Below are 20,856 nucleotides of genomic sequence, written 5' to 3' on the forward strand. Positions count from 1 at the left end.
GAAAACAATAGGTAGTACGTGAGTGGTGAACATGCATGCTGGATCGTATGGTGCAGACGATAATTATGCCAAGCAAAAGTTCATTTGGCGATGTTATATTTAAGTCCATGATCACGGGATAAATTCATTTTATGAGGAGACCTACAAATTGACCTGCCCACAGCCCACAGGTATGAGTACTTGCAATTGATAATCCTCTGGATGTAGGGGGTTATCGCAACAGAAGGCATCAAAATTAGCTAGGCAGAAGCTTTGTTCATTTGTTAATCCTAGAGGAATCTATCTACAAACTGATACGTATATATAATCGTGACATGAAAATTAACAGAATTCAAGGAGGGTGCAACATTTAGTCGGTGCAGTATTATTGGATCGATCATATCATCATAATCAAAATAAAATATTATTGCATATGAAGTGGGTCAAGCATGGAAATGCATGCAACATCCAGTCAAACGTGCAGGCACCGTCCTAATTCTCCGGCTCAAATCTTGATCATACAAAAGATTCTTGTCTACTACATAATTACACCCAATTTTAAAACCTCATGATTCGTTGTATACTTATGCTCCTAATTATATATTAACCAAATGTTTCTGCATCCGGAATCCAAGAAGCTTCACAAGACATGGACAGTACTTGAGCAAATATAAATGTTGCCAAGACATGTATGGAGACTCAAAGTAAGTTCAGACCTCATGGTTAGCTTGTTGCATCTAGTTTTATTTTAGAATTAATTAATCAAGACATGCCCATTTATTTTTCCCCAGCTATTTCGAGAGATTCTTCTGGTGATTATTCTAGCTTGTGATTGTAGGAAGTTGCAGGGACATTGGGTACCTATTATTGGGGAGAGATGCACGGTGGTCAAAATAAAAGGACACGGTATTCGAAATTTCGGTGCAATGTTTGGCAGGGAATCAAGTTTGATGCTACTTCGTTAATTAACACGGTGTAGCAAATCGACGCTGCTTACTTAGTTAAGTTGCCGTTGGGAAGACTGGTTTACTGAACATGAGAATTCAAATCACTTTCCATAGATTGATTGATGGTGGGAATGTATAAGGAAATGTCATGGTAGGAACAAAGTTGGACATGGTGGCTTTATATTTAAATCTTGGGAACATCATCTGCTGATCTGCCCTTTGATGGGCTTTCTCCATAGATCCCTCCTGTAATCACTCTAGTAAACAATTTCAGCAACAGTTGCATAATAAATTGGAATAAACCCATCTAGTTAAAGGTTCTAGTTTTTACATGGATTCAAGTACCACATAACCGAAAAAGGGCTTGGTTCAATATTGAGAAAGAATAAATTTCCTTAATAAACCAAAACAAAATAGATATATTAGAGCTTTTTCTGAGGTGGGCTCACCATCCACGATATTCCATAGGCCAAATTAAGCATAATTTATTTCGTCAGAGCAAACAAAAGGAGATGGAAATATCTTAATCTAGCTCAAACTAGGGACCACCTTGCTCCAACCAGAGAAAGAATATGCAAGCATCAGTTAGTTGAAGGAGCGGCACCAGCTCTGCAGTTAACAATAGTTTGCAGTTTCCAGCGAGAAGAAAGCGAAGTGGTTAACAGTGCACTTTGCAAAGAAACTTTTGGACTAATTAAACAAGGCTCCCACTATGCCTGCTTTTCATAGGCAAGAGAAGCAAGGGCAGGAAAAGGAAGAAACAAAAGGTAGTGGGGGGAGATGCAGGGCTGGATATATGATGATGATGAGGAGCATGTAGTAGACAAGTGCTCATATACTCCATGTTACATTGTTCCATACACATATCTTACTATTGGGGAGAGGAGAGGAGACAATTTTGTATTATCCAAAGATGCTCCCCCAAGATCTCAAATGATAGCATCCTAATCATGGCATTGGCACCCTTGATTTTTTTAACACAACTATATTGTTTAATCTAATTAAGCTAAATTTCGTCAGTGCTGATTCGACAGACCTTCGATGACGGGTTTACGTAAGGCGCAAAGAATCCGTGTCCGGTCTCAACCCGGTTGCAGCCACTACCTATTATTTGGAGGTGCTTACTAATTGATCACTAATGTACTTACTTTATCTAAGATCATCAAATTTCGACTGATAACCCGATTCAGAGCAGTGCAAGACCCATTATCAATTACCCAAGATATCTCTCTAGTGCACCTATAAGAGCTACTGGGTCCGCTTGATCGGCCCGCTGTGTGGTAGGTCGACCATAGCGAACCCCTCCTACCAGCATCCTATTCCTACCAAGCAAGCATTTTACCTGCTGTAAATCTGGACGTGCGCGTGGACATGGATCGTGCCACATGTGGAGCTAGAGCCTCACACTGGCGCGCCGCATGCCCGGCCCCGGCTCGTTGGCCTACCGTCGGAGCTCTATAAAACATTTCCATATGGGAGAACCTCCACAGCTCACAACCCACCTACAGTCAGCTGAGAAGAACTCTGACCAAGTGATCATCATCATCGTTCTAAGCTTGCAAGTTGAGACCACCTCGTCGGAGAAGAAGGAAATGGCAGCCACCGCCATGGACTACGCGCATGTCGACGTGGAGAACCTCAAGGCTACTGAGCTGAGGCTCGGCCTTCCGGGCGCTGAGGAGACCGACAAGATGCCGACATCCAGGGCCGGCAGCAAGCGCGCTCACGCCGGAGACCACCACGAGGAGGAGCTCAAGGCCGCGCCGCCGGCCGCGAAGGCGCAGGTGGTTGGGTGGCCGCCGGTGAGGTCTTACAGGAAGAGCTGCTTCCAGCAGCAGTCGAGCAGCAAGAGCAAGGCGACCGCGCCTGCAGAGGTCCAGAAGCAGGAGGAGGTCGCCGTCTCCGTTGTGGCGGCGGCGCCACCTGCCGCGGCAGGCAGCGGCGGTTCACTGTTCGTGAAGGTGAGCATGGACGGAGCCCCCTACCTGAGGAAGATCGACCTCAAGATGTACAAGGGCTACCGGGAGCTCAGGGAGGCCCTCGAGGCCATGTTCCTCGGCTTCTCCGGCGACGCCGCCAGCGTGAACCCGTCAGACTTTGCCGTCACCTACGAGGACAAGGACGGCGACCTCATGCTTGTCGGCGATGTACCATTCGAGTAAGTTCATTCCTCCAAGATACAGTACATATTAGCTGTATATATCTTCTCGATCATGAATTGATGATTGATTTGAGTTTTAAAACATCGGTGTCTTATGATGATTTTTTCGATGATTCGCAGGATGTTCATGAGCACTTGTAAGAGGATGAGGATCATGAAGGGATCCGAAGCCAGAGGCCTAGGATCATCAAAAGAGTGAACTGGAATCTATCCTGTGTAGAACATGCAACCACCATGCAGGATGGGTGCCCACTAACCACCGTAGAGGCGAAGACCGGAGCGTTTGAAAGAAAGAATCAACCCACCGATGTCTCACAAGATCGAATCTGGCCAGCCATCTAAAGTCGTGCCAAGATCGGATGAACCACCGCACTCGTGTGCACCCACCGTTCACCCAGCCAAAGGACGTACGGCCCTAGGCTAGAAGCCTAGAAGGATGCGGGATCATGTAACCGACCTTGCCGCCGTATGCCACATAGTTAGGGGTGGAAATTAGTAGTGGATAGTCCGTATTATCCGATATTCGTATTCGAAAAATTAAAAATGAAAGTGGTAATATTCGAATCCGGACGTCTGTAGAAATGAATATGGTAAATATCCAGATCCGTTTTACAAAAAGCAAATACCAATATGGTACTGTATTGAATTTTGAAGCAAATGTGGATATGGAAACGGATATATCCGTATCTGAATAAGATTATGTCAGCCAATTTTAGTAATTCGACCCCAATATGCCAATTATCTAACCTAGAGAAACTAACAAATGGGCCAAATGGTCTTTTATGTCATTTCATTTGAAACTACTATGCATTATATCAGTATATTTATCTCTCTACCATTCTATAGTTGGCTCATTATAAGACATGAATTTATTATTTCCTAATATTCGTATCCGCTCCGAATTGAGAAAACATCCGATGCGTATTCGTATTCGAGTAACATCCGCTCCAAATTCGTATTCGGCAACATCCGTATCCGCATCCATATTCGTTTTGAAAATATGGAAACGGATATGGGAAGGGCACTATCCGATCCGCATCCGATCCGTTTCCACCCCTAGGTAATTCGGTATCCATAAGCAAAAAACCATATATAGATTAAGCTATTCAGACGCTACCCATCTCTGTCGACTCTGTGAAGTGCAGATGCAGTCTAGATGGAAGCATGTCGCCTGGCGCATCACCGCACCCCGCCCATATCCGCCGCCCAAAAATCTGAGGATGTCGCAAGGAGACACCCGGGTTCTGCCGAGCACCTTCTTCCAGCGGTGGCACGGGGGAGGAAATGCACTCGGGGGTGCTAGGGTTGGGAAGAAGATCGCCCCCGACTTGTCTTAGACGTGAGCGACGGGGGGGACATTTTCTAAAAATAGGGAAAATTTCACTTTTCGGCCTCTACACCAAGTAGAGTTGCACACATCTATTAAATATGAGCACTAAGATTTCTAATCTTGATGAAGATTAAAACATAATTCTCAAGATAAATTGCATAAGTATCAGATTCAGCCCGAGCGTCAAATATAAAGAGAAACGTAAATTTACATCCGTGAAGATTTGAACTCAGGTCAAGATTACACTACGGTTGGTCATGTTTGTGAACATGGGGCCAGTTCCCTGGAAAATGCTGTCTCTGGTGAGACGAATTGTACTTAAGCTGAACAAAACTTTCTGGACTGTATCTAAACCCTAGCCATAAGCAAAATCCATATATGATTATGCTGTTTAGACGCTACCCAACTCTGTCGACTCTGTGAAGTGCAGATGCGGCCTGGATGGAAGCCTGTCGCCTGTGCTGGAGCGTGTCAAAATCAATGTTCTGATCCGTGACAGTGAGCGAGCGTGTGTGTGGGGGAACAATGTACGCGCCCACTCACTCACGCACGCTCGCTTGTCTCCGTCCTATAACTGGTAGTACGTCTTAACAGGACGCACACGTCACTACGGGAGAGCTCCAGTCTGCCGACGGCTGCCAGCCGTCGGCACAGCAAAGAAGGCCATCGGCATAGGCTGTGCCGACGGTGACCGTCGGCGTAGCGTTGTCGGTATAGTTCTGGTCGGGGACTGCCCGATCACCGTCGGCACAGACTAGCCGTCGGCATAGATTGTTGTGCCGACGGTTATACCGTCGGCATAGTATTTTAAAATTTTCAAATTTTTTTTGAAAAAAGATTCAAATTATGTTTTTTTTAATATTTTTTTTTCCAATTTTTTTCTTATTCTTTTTTACTTGTTAATCTTTCACAATCACACTTACACTTAGTACACCTAATATTAGGTCAAATTGCACCTGTAGTCAAACTTCCCAGTTGGTCACCCATCCTCACACTACTCCCTGCCTCATAGACGCTTAACTTCTTGGTTCTCTTCGGATGAGCTTCCATGAAAGAAATGACACCCTTGTTGTTAATACTACCATATCAATCATATTAACCCTTTGACCGTGATGCCACATCTCTATATTTTTGAATCTAAACAATTACTTAAGTAAACAACAATGAATATATATAAATAATAATAATATAGAATTTGAAAAACAATTAAATGATTTCATTTTTGTATTTTTATTTAATATGGAATAATTAATTTCAGTAAATACGAATTTGGCAAATAATATGTCTAAATTGATCAGAAAAATGAGAGGAATACAAATATGACATCCATATCATATTTTGAACCTACAATTTAATTTACCCAAAAATCATGAGCAATAGATCAAGTACCTCTAGTTTAAATCTGGTTGACTTTATCGGAAATGAGGTGGGAAACGGCCTCGGCATGACATAGTTTACCGAAATGAGGTCATATTTGGCACGTGTGTGGGCCCTAGGATGGGAAGCAAGACCTCGGACGCGGATTTCTAATCCGGCCCACGGGCAACCATCTTTTCATTTTTAGCGTGCCCAAACGGTTTTTATTTATGAAGCAGCTACATGGGGCGCATTTTAGTATGACGTGAAACCTCCGTGCGATGATAGTAGATCACCTACGCACCACCTATCACATGACATGTACACGCGTTAGCTATTTGAGAACCCATGCGGCTTCCGGCGGTGTCCCGCCGAATCCGCTGGAAACTGACCGGATTTGAACTAGGCCTCAACTATCCGTCACTCCAGAAATTCCGGAAAAAGTGTTTTTAGTTCTACGACGCATCATTATATGTGCTAATTTTTGTCCGTTTAGTTTGTTCGCGAATGGGTGCACCCGCACGCCCGGTACGGCGATACCGCATGTCTCGGGGGCCATGTTTTGGCCAGATGGTAATTTGAACGAAGTCAAAAAATCCCACGGAGCCGCGTGGCGTCATTTTATATGTCATGGTAACTATTCCGTTTGTCAAAACTTGGATACGACAATTATTTTGAAAAACCCTTCACGAAAAGGGCTATCACGTCCGGAGTTCTATGGATTTCAGGGGAAATGAGGTGGGAAACGGCCTCAGCATGACATAGTTTCCCGAAACGAGGTCATATTTGGCACGTGTGTGGGCCCTAGGATGGGAAGCAAGAGCCCGGGTGCGGATTTCTAATCCGACCCACGGGCGACCATCGTTTCATTTTTAGCGTGCCCAAACGGTTTTTATTTGTGAAGCAGCTACATGAGGCGCATTTTAGTATGACGTGAAACCTCCGTGCGATGATAGTAGACCACCTACGCACCATCTATCACATGACATGTGCACGTATTAGCTTTTTGGGAACCCATGCGGCTTCCGGCGGTGTCCCGCCGAATCCGCTGTAAACTGACCGGATTTGAACTAGGGCTCAACTATCCGTCGCTCCAGAAATTCCGGAAAAAATGTTTTTAGTTCTACGACGCATCATTATATGTGCTAATTTTTGTCCGTTTAGTTTTTTCGCGAATGGGTGCACCCACACGCCCGGTATGGCGATACCGCATGTCCTGGGGGGCCTGTTTTGGCCAGATGGCAATTTGAACGAAGTCAAAAAAATCCCACGGAGCCGCGTGGTGTCATTTTATATATCATAGTAACTATTCCGTTTGTCAAAACTGGGATGTGGCAATTATTTTGGAAAATCCTTCACGAAAAGAGCTATCACGTCCGGGGTTCTATGGATTTCAGGGGAAATGAGGTGGGAAACGGCCTCGGCATGACATAATTTGCCGAAACGAGGTCATATTTGGTACGTGTGTGGGCCCTAGGATGGTAAGCAATACCCCAGACGTGGATTTCTAATCCGACCCACGAGCGACCATTTTTCATTTTTGGCGTGTGTGAAAGCCATGAAACCTCGAACATTATAGTTTATTTCTAAGAAAATTTATTTAGATATCCGAATATTCCATTTTTGATATTTTTCTATGAAAGATCTTGTTTTTCTGCAAAATTTGATATATTATACTTATTTTTTTCAGTTAGAATGATTTAGTTATGCTTTTTTGAAGACTGCCATGGAGAAATAGGAAAAAGCTATGCCGACGGTTAAACCGTCGGCACAGGTCTGTAGTGGAAAAAAAAGGGAAAAAAATGTTGTGCCGACGGCCGGACTGGTCTCGTGCCGACGGCCGGAGACCGTGCCGACGGTGACCGTCGGCACATCCAACTTGCATCGACGGCTAATTTAACGCCGACGGTCATCCTCGTCGCCACGCTCCGGAAGCTACTGTGCCGACGGCCCCGACATTTGGCCGTCGGCACATCGCCTGGCCGTCGGCGTACGGCAATTCTCCCGTAGTGCGTACGTGCGATTTTGATCGACATTGACATGCATGGGCTCCAACCCAGCTAGCTAGCTTGGGAAAATTTACTTAAATTTGCAGAAACAGACATCTCACTTGTCACTAGATGGATCGGTCACGGTCATTGCCCATACATGCATCTACAGCACTAGATGTCTAGATGCAACCATGGTTAGAGCAGGTCTAACAGACTCCGTAAAAGGGGCAAACCCGTATAATAACCGCCGATTTGAGGGTTTCGACTCTACCCGGCCGTCTAGCACGCCCCGTAAAAACGGCCCCCGCATCGTTTTTTGTTGTTTTCGAGTACGGGGCGGGTCGTCGCCCCTTACTTGTGCGGGGCGGGAGGGGAATACGGGTCCAACCCTCACCTTTGGCGGGCTGAAATTTCAGCTAGCAACCGCTACGCCCATTGGAGCGGGCACGGCCATGGCGGGCATCCGGAGCGGGAGCGGGCGCGGCCGGCGTGGGGGCAGCCGGAGCGGGCGCGGCCGACGTGGGGGCACGCGGCCGGGCGGGAGCGGCGCGCGGCCGGTGCGGGCGTGGCCGGCCGTGGCTCGCGCGCGGCCATGGCGGGCGGCGGCGGCACGAGGTAGGCGCGTGCGCGGGCGGGTGCGGGCGCGCGGCGCGAGGGCGGCGCGCGGGCGCGGCCTTGGCGGGCAGCGGCGGGCGGGCGGGCGGCCGTGGGCCGGCGCGGCGCGGGGCGAGCTCCGGCGCGGCGGCGCGGGCGCGGCGCGGCGCGGGCGCGCGCGCGGGCGCGGCCTTGGCGGGCGGCGGCGGGCGGCCGTGGGCCGGCGGCGCGCGCGGCGGCCGTGGGCCGGCCGCGGCAGCGGCGCGGCGGGGCCGGCCGGGACGAGGCGGGCCGGGGGCTGGGCAGGGGCTGTGGTCGTGGCCGGAGGAGGAAGAAGGAGAGGATGAAGAAGATGATTTTTTTTTGGCATATTTGAGAATATTCCCTTTTACAGTTTAGACATACGGGGTCTGCTAGCTCGGACGAGTTTTTGGCCGGCGAAAAGTGAATACAGGGCCCTCTATTCGCGTTTTAAGGGGCGAAAATATACGGGGCCTGTTAGACATGCTCTTAGCTTGATATAAACCCACATGGATACAAACCAAACCCATATGGGTTATTAATTATACTAACTCTGTTCATAAATAGATGTTTTAGATATGTTAAAATTTACATGTATACACACTGTAGTATCATGGGTTAGGGACTAGCATTGAACAAAGTTGGTGACAGCCGAAGAAAAAGTGATGCTAAAATTAATTGGCGTAGTGATGCAGCTCAAAACTACATTTGTACCAGACATATTATATGGATACGCCAATTAATTTGGGCCGGAGGGAGTATTTACCACCAAACCAATATAAATAGTATGCATATTGTGGCCAACAGGTTGAGCAAACAAAACAGGGGGCAATTGAATAGTAGTAAACATGCCAAGGAAAAGTTCATTTGGTAATGTTACAGCTGTTATGTCCATGACCACTAAATTAACTCATGACAAGGGCAAACCTACTAATTGATCGGCCCACAGGTATGACTAAACACTTGCAAAAGTTTCAATTGATAGTCTTTTGAATGTAGGGGGTTATTGGAACACAAGGCATCAAAACTAGTTAGGCAAAAGGGTTTTGTTCGTTAGTTATTCCCAGAAGAATCTATCTACAATCTAATACGTATATTCATCACATGAAAATTAACAGATTTTAAGGAGGGTGCAACATTCAGTCGGTGCAGTAGCACTGGATGCGATCGTAGCATCAAAAGATAAATTAAGTATTGCATATGGAGCGGGTCAAGCATGCAGCTGCATGTAACAAACAGTCAAACGTGCAGGCACCGCCCTAATTCCCCGGCTCAGAACTTGATCATCCAAAAGATTCTTGTCCACTCCCAACTCAAAACCGCATCATTCATTGTACTTATATACTCCTACTCATTTACAAAATATTTCCCCATCTGGAATCCAAAAAACTTCAGAAGACATGGACAGCACTTTACCAAATAAAAGATCGATCAAGACGTGAAAGGACCCAAATTAAGTTCAAACCCATCTAGTTTTGCTTGGAATTAATTAATCCAGAAATGTACTATTTTTTCCCGCGTATTCGGTAGAATCTTTGGTGATTATTCTAGCTTGTGATTGTAGGAGGTTGCAGGAACATAGGGTACCCCTGATTGGTGATAGTCAAATGGAAGGACAAGGTGGTCGAAATTTCGGTGCAATATGTTTTGCAGGGAATCTAAGTTTGATGCTACTTCATTAATTAATTTACAAAATGTAGCAAATCGAGGCTGTTTAGTTAGTTAGTTACTGAAGACTGGTTCACTGAACATGAGACTTGAGATCACTTTGCATAGATTGATTGATGGTGCCAATATATAAGAAAATGTCATGGTAGGAACAAAGTAGGACATGGTGGCTTTTCAATCTTTGGAACATCTACTGAACTGCCCTTTTGATGGGTCTTATCCATGGATCTCCTAGACATATTTGACTAACAATTGCATAATCAGTTAAATCACACTAATTTGGACATTCATGTTTCTTACATGAAATCCCTTTTACATAACTGAAGAAACAAACATTGCTGCAAAAAATTCTGTAATAAATCGGTATAAAAAGTTACTTTCAGAGTTTTCGCAAGCTGGGCCCACCATTCATGACATCCCATAGGCCAGATTAAGCTTAATTTATTTCCTCAAAGCTAAAAAAAAGAGAGCGAAAGAGCTTAATCTAGCTCAAGCAAGGGACCACCTTGCTCCCACCAGAAAAAGAATACCCAGGCATCGGTTAGTTAAAGGAGCGGCACCAACACTGCAGTTAACAATACTTTGCAGTTTCCAATGAACAAAAAAGTCGAAGTGGTTAACGATGCACTTTGCAAGGATACTTTTAGATAGTAATTAAACAAAGATCCCACTAGCTAGTTTGCTTTGCATAGGCAAAAGTAGCAAGGGCAGGGAAAAGAAGAAACAAAAGGTAGTGGAGAGAGATGCTGGGATATATGATGATGAAGAGCATGCAATAGACAATTGCCCATATACTCCATGTTACATTGTTCCATACACATATCTTATTATTGGGGGAGGAGAGGAGACAGTTTTGTATGTGCCAAAGATGCTCCCCCGAGATCTCTAATGATAGCATATCCTAATCATGGCATCGGCAGCCCTGCTTTTTTTTTTGAACATACTCTTGCTTAATCTAATTCAGCTAAATTTCGTCAGTGCTGAACTGCTGATTGGATGAGCCTTCCATATGACGGGTACGTCTAGGACTCTAGGCAGAGCTCAAACGATCCGTGTCGAACTCTGTAGTACTAACTACTTCCTCCGTTCCATAGTGCTTCTCGTAGTATACTAAAATCACGATATTTTTTTCGGAACAAAACAAGTACAGATATCATTTCTGTGTGCTTAACGGGGTTCAACCTAGAGTACATAAATACTATCTCTATTCATAAAAAGGTGTTGCAAGTTTATCTTAATTTAAATATACCTGAACAATCTTTATTATATTGATACATTCGAATTTAGATAAATCTCCGACACCTTTTCTATAAACAGAGGGAGAATTTGGTAATCATTGTTCGGCTAACCCGATTCACCAAGAAGAGAGTAGTCCGAGACCCGTTATCGGTTATCGAGAAATCTCTGGTACACACCTATGAGAGGGACGAGGGGCCCTCGTCCGGGTTGGGCCGCCCTGTCGCGGGTCGACGCCGGCAAGCGGCTCATGTGTGCACCCTACCCCGCAACCACCCCAGCTACCTGTGGTAAGTGTGTAGACGTACGCTGCACATGCGCGTGGCCTGTGGCACGTACGTGTGCATGTGGAAGCATGTGAAGTTAGAGCCTCTCACACGGGCGCACCACACGCCCGGCTCTCTCTCCTACTACTTGGAGCTCTATAAAACATTTCCATGGAGAACCTCCACAGCTCACAAACTCTCTCACGACTCACCTACAGCCAGCTAATAAGAGCTCTCACCATCGTCGTCGTCCTTGCAAGTTGCAACCACCTCGCCCGGTGAAAGAAGGAAATGGCAGCCGCCGCAATGAGCTACGTGCATGCCGACGTGGAGAACCTCAAGGCGACCGAGCTGAGGCTTGGCCTGCCGGGCGCCGAGGAGTCGGACAAGATGCCGACCCCGCCGTCTACGCCCAGGGTCGGTAACAAGCGCGCCCTCGCCGGCGACCTCCGCGAGGAGGAGCCCAAGACCGCGCCGCCGGCTGCCAAGGCTCAGGTGGTTGGCTGGCCGCCAGTGAGGTCCTACAGGAAGAGCTGCTTCCAGCAGCAGAGCACCAAGAGCAAGGTGTCCGCTCCTGCTCCTGAGAAGAAGCAGGAGGAGGTTGCAGTTGCAGCGGTAGTGGCGCCGCCCGCCGCAGCAGGCAGCGGAGGATCACTGTACGTGAAGGTGAGCATGGACGGGGCCCCCTACCTGAGGAAGATCGACCTCAAGATGTACAAGGGTTACCGCGAGCTCAGGGAGGCCCTGGAGGCCATGTTCCTCGGCTTCTCCGGCGACGCCTCTAGTGTCAACCCGTCCGACTTCGCCGTGACCTACGAGGACAAGGACGGCGACCTCATGCTCGTCGGTGACGTGCCCTTCGAGTAAGTTCATGCATCCAAGATATATCTTCTTCATCATTTCATACGAATTTGAAATTTCAGTATGGTGTCTTATGGTGATTTTTCTGTTGATTTGCAGGATGTTCATGAGTACCTGCAAGAGGATGAGGATCATGAAGGGATCCGAAGCAAGAGGCCTTGGCTCTTCAAAGGAGTGAAACGAAACTTATGAAGAACATGCAAGTATGCAAACATGCCATGGATGCATGTGTGCAACACCAAGGATTCTTTTGTTCTTTTGGGCATGTTTTCATCCGTCTCTAGCTTCAAGGCAAACAAGAAGATGCAAGATTCGAGTGGAGTTCTTTTTATTTCATTTTACTTTGAAATAGGTGTTAGCAACACAAAAGGAGTGGAGATTTGTTCGAGTTGAATGGATCTCCATGTGTGTTTGTACAAAAAAACAGCTTTCTCATTTAAGCTATGTCAATGGTTGATTGGTCTCTCCCTTGAGTTTTATCAAAGGTCGCAAGAATTTCATTCATACTGTATCTGTGTTTGTGATGTGGATCTTACGAAATATGTCACTCATATGTGTTAGCATTCGACTAATTAAGGGGATTGGATTCCATTGTGGCAGCTCTCCAAAAATGTTGCTACAAACAGACCAAAATCAGACACCCCTCTGCTCCTCAACAGAATCACATTGTAAACAAGATGATTTATATAAGATTGGTTCCAAAATTACGAGTAAGACAAAGCTTGCAAGATCCAAAAGGACGCCGTAAATACGTATACTACTCGGTGAATGCGTCCGAATATGATTATTGTTTATCTCCTCTATTACCAAGCTCTTTTTGTCCGGAGCAAATTAACTCTGAACGTGCAGCTAACCGAGACGAACAGGAACAAGATTGGGTCACTGACACGATCCACTTGTCAAAATAATGTCAAGAAATTAATTGAACAGCAAAGCTGGTCAAGAGACAAACCCATCCACCCTCTTGCAAGCTGAATCTGGGTGTCTGCAGCACTGCTGCTGCTACTACCCATTCATTCAGCAGTAACATGCACCGGCCGGCCGACAGGCTACATGTGGTGCACATGACACTCAAGTTTGTGGTCAAGACTACAATTACACAGAGGATCCAATGTATGCAGAGTTGTATCCCAGCTTGGGTCATCTCTGTTCATGAAGAATTGACGTTCTAGAAAGCTTGCACTCAGACTTATCTTCTCTTAGTTTGTGCATAATTCGCAAAATCTCCTCTTAGTTCCATTACCGTGATTGGAGAGGGCAATTACAGTAGTTTCAAATTCTTTTGTACTCATGCTCAGATGGCCTAGTGATGGTCAGGGAGATATGTAAAATGAAATTGATATCCAGTCAGATAGAACAATATCTTGTGGCCAGGATGGTGTAGTACCGGTGGTTCGGGTACTGGAGAACATAGTGCCCGGAATGGTAGGGTCCATGAGATGTGATCGTGAAGCAGCACAGTATCAGCACAGCGAGGAGATGAGATGCAGGGTTCTTGTCTTGGTGGAGATATCTCATCCTAATTTCCTGCATGCATGATTAATTCCTGATGTTAGGTCCAACTAGAGCAGGGTATCAGGGTATTTATTTCTGCAGCTTGCTTGCTTGCCTGCTGGCTATGCAGACTGGTTAGTTAGTGCAAAACCACAGGCTGGATGATGCTGAGGCTTCTTATTCTGCACATTGTGTTGTGTTGTTGCAAACATATGTGTTGGCAGCAGCTAATTCGGTTGGTCTCTGATGGATTCTCAACTGACCATGCTTGCAACTTGTATGGAAAATAAAATGGGAGATCTGTAAGCAGCTTTCATATTAGTTTAGCATGTCAAACATCTATTTGGGGCGCTTTTTTTTTTTTTGTGAAGAATACTCGAGATTTTATTACTCTACCACAGAATTGCAATCAGCTAGCACTAGGTGTGATATAGTATCTAGAGTGTGACGTACCAGCCCTTCCTTCCTCATGAGAAGAACCATCAACTGATAAAGCATTCCAGCCGGGGATGGGCCATACTGAAAATTCGGACTTCACCAAGAGCGCAAGAGGACTTTGTCGCCTAGCAGCCAGAAAAATCTGGGAATTTGACAGTACGTAGTGCTTGTCACCTAGCAATTTCAAACCATGTTGAGCCAGGAGGAGCTACAAGTTCTAGACCAGATGAAAAGAGGCCGATTTAGAACATGATATGCAAGTCGCCAATGCCAAGAAGATGAAAATCTTTGCATTACACGAGGATCCGAATAGTACTACTGGGAACTATGATGTAAATTACATCCAAGGTAAGACTAAAACCAGAACTAACATGTCATGCCATTATTTATAGCTATGTGCCAACTAGAGAAATTGCTGCCGTTATCTTGACCCTCTGCAGATGCTGGAACTTGAAAAATAAGCTCACATCAACCCAACAGGCCCAGATACGGTTGCTTGCCAGTACACCAGGGGTTCCTAGTAGGGGCCGTTACGGCCTAAAGCCTCCTCCATATGGGGTATGGGCCTTACTTAGTGAGGGCACTTACACACGTACATCTTTAATTCTTTATTGTTTTATGTAAATTTCAGGAATCCTAAAAAAATGTAAATTTGAAGATTTATATTAATTTTGAAAAATAAATAATATTAAATAAATGAAAAGTGTATATAAATTTCTAAATATTTTAATTTTTGAAAAAAAACATATTTATGTTTTTTTATTCATAGAAATTACAAGAATTGTTCACACATAGTAAATAAATTTCTCATACATTTCTAATTTAATGTTTGTTGAGCTCCACATTGGAAAATTAATTATTTGCGGGCGACAACCTACGTTCGATTTAAGAAGTGAGCCTAACTCACTTGGTTAGGGAAAGTGGATGTACAATCTAGCCACCTAGCACTAGTGAAAAATGGGGCTTTTGCACCAGTTGGTAAGGGCCATATACACCGGATGCCGAACCGGTGCAACGCATCCGGTGCAAAAGGCCCTCCCTTTTGCACCGGTTCAGTTGCGAACCGGTGCTAAAGGGGGTACCACGTGGCGGCTGTCGGGCGCCCGAGCGAGAGGACCTTTAGCACCGGTTCGTAATACAAACCGGTGTTAAAGGGTCTGCCGCGGCAGGAAAACGCCCCAAAATGGTGCCGCGATAGAACCCCGTTAACGTAATTTTTTTCGAATTATTTTTCACTCCCTCTTTTTTTTTCCAGAATTTCTAATATTTTAGTTATTTCACAAGTTTAGTCTATAACTACCCTTATCTCTAGTCCAATTACTTACTCGTGCTCAAACTTCCCGCTCGGTCACCCATGCTCCCACTACTCTAGCAATAGCACGCTTAACTTCCAAGTTCCTTTCCGTCCCGCATCCAAGTGTTTTGCGCGTATGTATGTGATAGTAGTATCTTATCAATCCTATTAACATGTCGGTCGATGTCATATTTTTTTATTGTCCGAATTTCAAATAATTCTTTTAATAAACAAAAGTAATGATATAATAATAATCTTTAATAAATAAATAAATATTAACTTTATAATTTGTATTATTTTTAACTTTTTTCAAATTTTTTAATTTTTCTAATTTTTTTTGCCAAACCTAAAACCTGAAAATTTGAAAATCTTATAATTTGCTAAAAGTAATAGTAATCTTTATGCAGGATGCAATTATTAATTTTAATTTTTTTAAAAAATAAAAAATAGATATAATCCTAAATTTCTAGCAAAAAACTAAAATCTTCCTGGTTTCATATTTTAATTTGGAATTTTGAGAATCTAAAAATTGGCTAACCGGGTAAACCCCTTTAGCACCGGTTCGTGCCAAATCCGCTGCTAATGCTCTTTGGAGCAAAAAAAAAAAACAAAACCCTCTTTCCTACTAGTGTAGGTTCAAGTTTTCAGGGACGTAGATTTGATTTCTTATTATTTTTCTAAAAATCATTGTAGAGCTTCCCCTGCCATATTGATTTAAAAAGAAAAGCCTACATTGGAGTTGTGTACTACGATACTATACATGTGAAAATGGTCAATGGTCATGGTTTTGGGTCCGTCACCATATTCATATCAATGAGGTGGGAATCTTAAAGGAAACATTGGCAAACTAATTTTATTTCCTCAATGACCTATACTTGCTCCCGATGTAAAAGTATCAAAATAAATATATGCATGCGACACAGGCTTAAATGCAATGATAGTGGAGGCTGCGAGAAGCCACTAGAGCAGTTCGGGTCTTTAAGGACCACCATGGCACACGAAAGGCTCTTTTTGCGTGTTGTGTGGAAGAACGGTGATGCTCAAAACTTCAAACCATTTGCCGGCCCGCCACCCGCCAGCACACAGAAAACATAGCACACAGTCTGCAAAAATGGAAGCGTATGTGATATGACGCGAATGGTTACTCTCGAAGTCTGGAGGGAATCATGTATGTATCATCGATCTTTGTAGACTCGTTCTTTCAGTTAAACCGTGTGTGATATTTTCGAGTTCCCTTTCCCTTTCCCGCCATTTAGCCGCCTTTCTGCCATCGCCAGCTTGTCCATAAATCCAGTGAGAGCTTTTGCTAGCGTATACCTGCAAAAAATGGTTGAAAAAACAAAAGGAACAATGCCTCATGGCCATAGATATGTGTCAACTTACCAAGCACTACTGATGCTCAAAGAGAGGATGGAGGCGGCGCTAAGGACTCCGCTTTCCGTGGAGCCACCTCGCTGTTTACGGGAAGTTAGTGAAAAGACCCTGTTGATGCTCAGTTAAGGTGCACCCCGGTCTTCGGCCCTAGTGTCAAGTCTTTGTTTGAGGACTATGACTCACTGAAGGTCTTAGTCGATGAACCAAGGTGAAGAGAAATAATGTACGTCTTCCAAGAACTAGTACGAAAAAGCCTACTGCTCTCGTGTGAATTTTGGCTATTAGTCATGGGCACCCACCCGCGACTGGTATCTCAACACTGCTATTTGTTATTTGTCACGTGCAGACACGTCGCTGCTACGATTTTTGGGAGCATGCCCCAGTTATGCCCACGACTACTATATCCTTTTTATTTTTTATAAAAATACAGGCTTGCCACCAATTTGCCACTGGCAGCACAATAGTGACACATCAGACAGGTTGGATCTTTTGTGCCGAGCTAGACCCACCACACACCCTCGATCTACGCCGAGCATCTTGCTACTGCATCCGGCTTCGCCACCCACCGTCCGCCGCACTGGCCTCCGCCTTCATCGCTGATAGAGAGGACGAGGAGAAGAGGACCGCCGGTTATATAGTCGTCTTAGTAAATGAACAAACACTTCAGCTTCGTGCCTTACCTGGTCATGACTCTACGCGCAAGGAAATTATATTCATGACTAGTTTCATATTTTCTATTAAAATGTTGTTTAATTGTATAAAATAACTTTTTTCTAGTAATAATCAACTTTAATTCACATTCATTGTTAGGGACACTAGATAAAGTTTTCCCCACATTACATATCAGATGCGCCTGATGTACACATGTGTGGCTATTGTCAAGATCAACATGTTTAAATCAGTTGTAACATTCATATGTTGTTTGTTGACTAATTAATAATTGGGATCCACCAAGAACACTCTTGATGATGCTTTTGTGATATTAAATGCGCGAGTATATATGTGGCCATACAAAATGGATACTTAATGCAAGAATAGTCGATTTTCAGATGTTAATATTTCTTACTAGTGACATGTATGACAAATAGGCTGGCTAACAAGTAACAACACCCATTGTTGCCCTTAGACTGCTCATAGTGGGAGTAACATTGCTAGTAACATCACATATCTCAAGGCATTTTGGTGACATGACATGCTAATAAATGAAGAAAGAGTGTGAGGTGGTAACATCTGACATGTCATGACTTACGGAATTGCTCTAACATCACACACCTCAAGGCAAGATGAGTCTACAACATAATAAATGATACAATGCATGATACCACATATTAGTTACTACCCACTACGAAGGTAGTAACCTAGACTAGTAACATGGCATATGTTACTAGTCTAAATTACTCCCCACTATGACCAGCCTTAGATATATTCAAGACTTGGACCAAATTTTGGTATCACGCGCATCCTTGCACAAATGGAAGCCTTGGAAAGAACATGCAGGCGAGAGCACCGGGTCAGTCTTCATGACCCTGCATGCAACTGCCATTTCCTTGAGACGAAGAAGTCGCACAGTGAAACGAGTGGTGGCCGCACCCAGTTCATATATAGCAGTGAAACGAGTGGTGGCCACGGCCTATATATTGCAGTGAACACCACAACTTTCTCGACTGGTGTACGTCCAGCAGTAGTAGCTCACAACTCGCTCCCTCCGTCATGAACATGGCGTTCGCCAGCGTGCCGACCATGATCTCCGTCGTCCTGCTTGTTCTCGCCGGAGCCTTGGCGGCGGCGCCTCCTCCCACCGCAGGAGGGCCGCCTAAGGCGCCCGTGACTCCGCCGGCGGGGCCGCCTAAGGCGCCCGTGACTCCGCCGGCAGGGCCGCCGAAGGTTCCCACGCCTCCTTTGACAGGGCCACCCAAGGGAGCGTCGCCTCCGGCGGCGGCCGGCCCGCTCAAGTTCCCGGCACTCCTTGCTTTCGGCGACTCGGTGGCGGACACGGGCAATAACAACTACGTGAGAACCATCGTTAGGGCCAACTTCCCGCCCTACGGCAAGGACTTTGCCGGGCACAAGGCCACTGGCAGGTTCTGTGACGGCAAGGTCAGCGTAGATTTCCTAGGTACGTACGTACTACAATTTCGCATCACTTACTGCAAAGATCCTACTACGTACTATATAGTACTCCAGTGAGTGTGATTATCGTACCAAGTATATTTTGGCAGTATTTATCTTGGTAATACTAGAAGTGTCAAGGTTAGATGATGGTCATATTTTTTGAATGCAGCGTCGGCACTTGGTGTGAAGGAACTGCTCCCGCCGTACCTGAAGAAGGACCTCTCCCTGGAGGAGCTTAAGACCGGCGTGAGCTTCGCATCGGCGGGGAGCGGCTACGACAACTCCACCTGCAGGACTATGGTATCCCTAATTGCGTCCAATCGAGATTAATGAATAACAATTAATGTCGAACCAAATTAACGATGGATCGAGCGCGCTGACAATTACTCTGCATGTGTACTGGTTTTGCAGTCGGCGCTGACGATGGAGCGGCAGCTGCAGATGTTCCAGGAGTACAAGGCCAAGGTGGGCGGCACCATCCCTGACAAGACCCTCTACCTCCTCGTGTGGGGCAGCAACGACATCGTGGAGCACTTCACCTTCGCGGACGGTATCACGGAGCCCAACTACGCCGACTACCTGGTCAAGCGCGCCATCTCCTACATCCAGTCCCTCGTCGACCTCGGCGCCAAGAGGGTGGCCCTCACGGGGATTCCCCCCGTCGGCTGCCTGCCCTCGCAGCGCATGATGGCCGGCGGGATCCGGAAGCAGTGCGCCACCGACCGCAACCAGCTCTCCATCATGTTCAACCGCAAGGTCAGCCAGGAGATGGCCACGCTCAACGCCAAGCTCCCCGGCGTCACCCTCGTCTACATCGACCTCTACGGCATCTTCACCGACATGATCGAGAGGCACGACGCGCTCGGCTTCAAGAACGGCAAGGACGCATGCTGCGGATACATCGGACTCGCAGCAGCCGTGCTCTGCAACTTCGCCAGCCCGCTCTGCCCCGACCCCTCCAAGTACATCTTCTGGGACAGCTACCACCCCACCGAGGCCGCATACAAGGTCATCATCGACGTGATCGTCGACAAATACTTCAAAAACATGCACTAGCTACCTAGCCTCCCTCAAAACCAACCTTCCTCAGAGTGCACCAAGCAACCCATAGTTTCGTAAGATTATTTTGATAGCTTAGATATAGGAATAAAATAGGAGCAATAATAATATGTAATTCCTGGGACCTGGAAGACAAGAGATGCACCAATTTGATGCATGCAACAGAATAATCGCTGTCATCGACAGTTTGGGTCTTACAGAGGTTCGTATGTTCACTTGTGCTAGAAGCCTAGAAACCACGTCATGCCGACAAATGAAAAGTAGCTTTGCGTACGTTCTTTTAGAGTAGGAATAAAACAGGAGCAATAATCTGTCATGGCTGGAAAATAAGACATGCAACACTTTTTTTTCTTCGAAAAATGACGCTTTATTACTCAAAGTTTTGACGTAATACCCTCGGCCTCTGCGTAACTAAGATGCACACAGCCGCACAAGGTTACATGAAACACATAGTTCAACCCAAAGGATATCTGTAAAATAAAACATATCATTGTACAGGAGCAGCTATCCTCAGACTATGCAGTCACCCATGTTGGATAATAAACTTCTTGGCTGAATTCTTCAATTATGTAGACACCTCGGTAAAGAGGTCGCGGTCCTTCAAGCGCTTAAGCGGCGACCATAAACTGAGCGTAGCCATAGACCGATAAATTATCTGCATGAGAGAAGATTTTT

The 20,856-nt window shown here is 45.5% G+C and overlaps 3 protein-coding genes across 3 annotated transcripts; all 3 read left to right on the forward strand.

Moving 5' to 3' along the window:
- The first annotated feature begins 2,433 nt into the window (after window positions 1-2,433).
- On the forward strand, window positions 2,434-3,696 carry LOC124653420 (auxin-responsive protein IAA31-like). The gene is made up of 2 exons (XM_047192485.1): window positions 2,434-3,084; window positions 3,208-3,696. Exons 1-2 carry the CDS (start codon window positions 2,519-2,521, stop codon window positions 3,284-3,286), a joined length of 645 nt encoding a protein of 214 aa, XP_047048441.1. The 5' UTR covers window positions 2,434-2,518; the 3' UTR covers window positions 3,287-3,696.
- An 8,144-nt stretch (window positions 3,697-11,840) lies between these two features.
- On the forward strand, window positions 11,841-12,889 carry LOC124653141 (auxin-responsive protein IAA31-like). Its single transcript, XM_047192204.1, has 2 exons — window positions 11,841-12,412; window positions 12,510-12,889. The coding sequence occupies exons 1-2, from the start codon at window positions 11,841-11,843 to the stop codon at window positions 12,586-12,588; spliced, it is 651 nt and encodes a 216-aa protein (XP_047048160.1). The 3' UTR covers window positions 12,589-12,889.
- Window positions 12,890-18,726: 5,837 nt separating this feature from the next.
- On the forward strand, window positions 18,727-20,178 carry LOC124652362 (GDSL esterase/lipase EXL3-like). Its single transcript, XM_047191384.1, has 3 exons — window positions 18,727-19,126; window positions 19,292-19,422; window positions 19,534-20,178. Exons 1-3 carry the CDS (start codon window positions 18,727-18,729, stop codon window positions 20,176-20,178), a joined length of 1,176 nt encoding a protein of 391 aa, XP_047047340.1.
- Window positions 20,179-20,856: the final 678 nt, after the last annotated feature.

The sequence above is a fragment of the Lolium rigidum genome, chromosome 5 (assembly GCF_022539505.1).
Source record: "Lolium rigidum isolate FL_2022 chromosome 5, APGP_CSIRO_Lrig_0.1, whole genome shotgun sequence".
Lineage (NCBI taxonomy): Eukaryota > Viridiplantae > Streptophyta > Magnoliopsida > Poales > Poaceae > Lolium > Lolium rigidum.

Bases quoted from the DNA above. Each gene is read 5' to 3' on its own strand.
- LOC124653420 (XM_047192485.1), top strand. From the start codon at position 2,519: ATGGCAGCCACCGCCATGGACTACGCGCATGTCGACGTGGAGAACCTC. The intron at 3,085-3,207 runs GTAAGTTCATTC...GATGATTCGCAG, and splicing joins GTCGGCGATGTACCATTCGA to GATGTTCATGAGCACTTGTA.
- LOC124653141 (XM_047192204.1), top strand. From the start codon at position 11,841: ATGGCAGCCGCCGCAATGAGCTACGTGCATGCCGACGTGGAGAACCTC. The intron at 12,413-12,509 runs GTAAGTTCATGC...GTTGATTTGCAG, and splicing joins GTCGGTGACGTGCCCTTCGA to GATGTTCATGAGTACCTGCA.
- LOC124652362 (XM_047191384.1), top strand. From the start codon at position 18,727: ATGGCGTTCGCCAGCGTGCCGACCATGATCTCCGTCGTCCTGCTTGTT. The intron at 19,127-19,291 runs GTACGTACGTAC...TTTTGAATGCAG, and splicing joins GGTCAGCGTAGATTTCCTAG to CGTCGGCACTTGGTGTGAAG. The intron at 19,423-19,533 runs GTATCCCTAATT...CTGGTTTTGCAG, and splicing joins ACTCCACCTGCAGGACTATG to TCGGCGCTGACGATGGAGCG.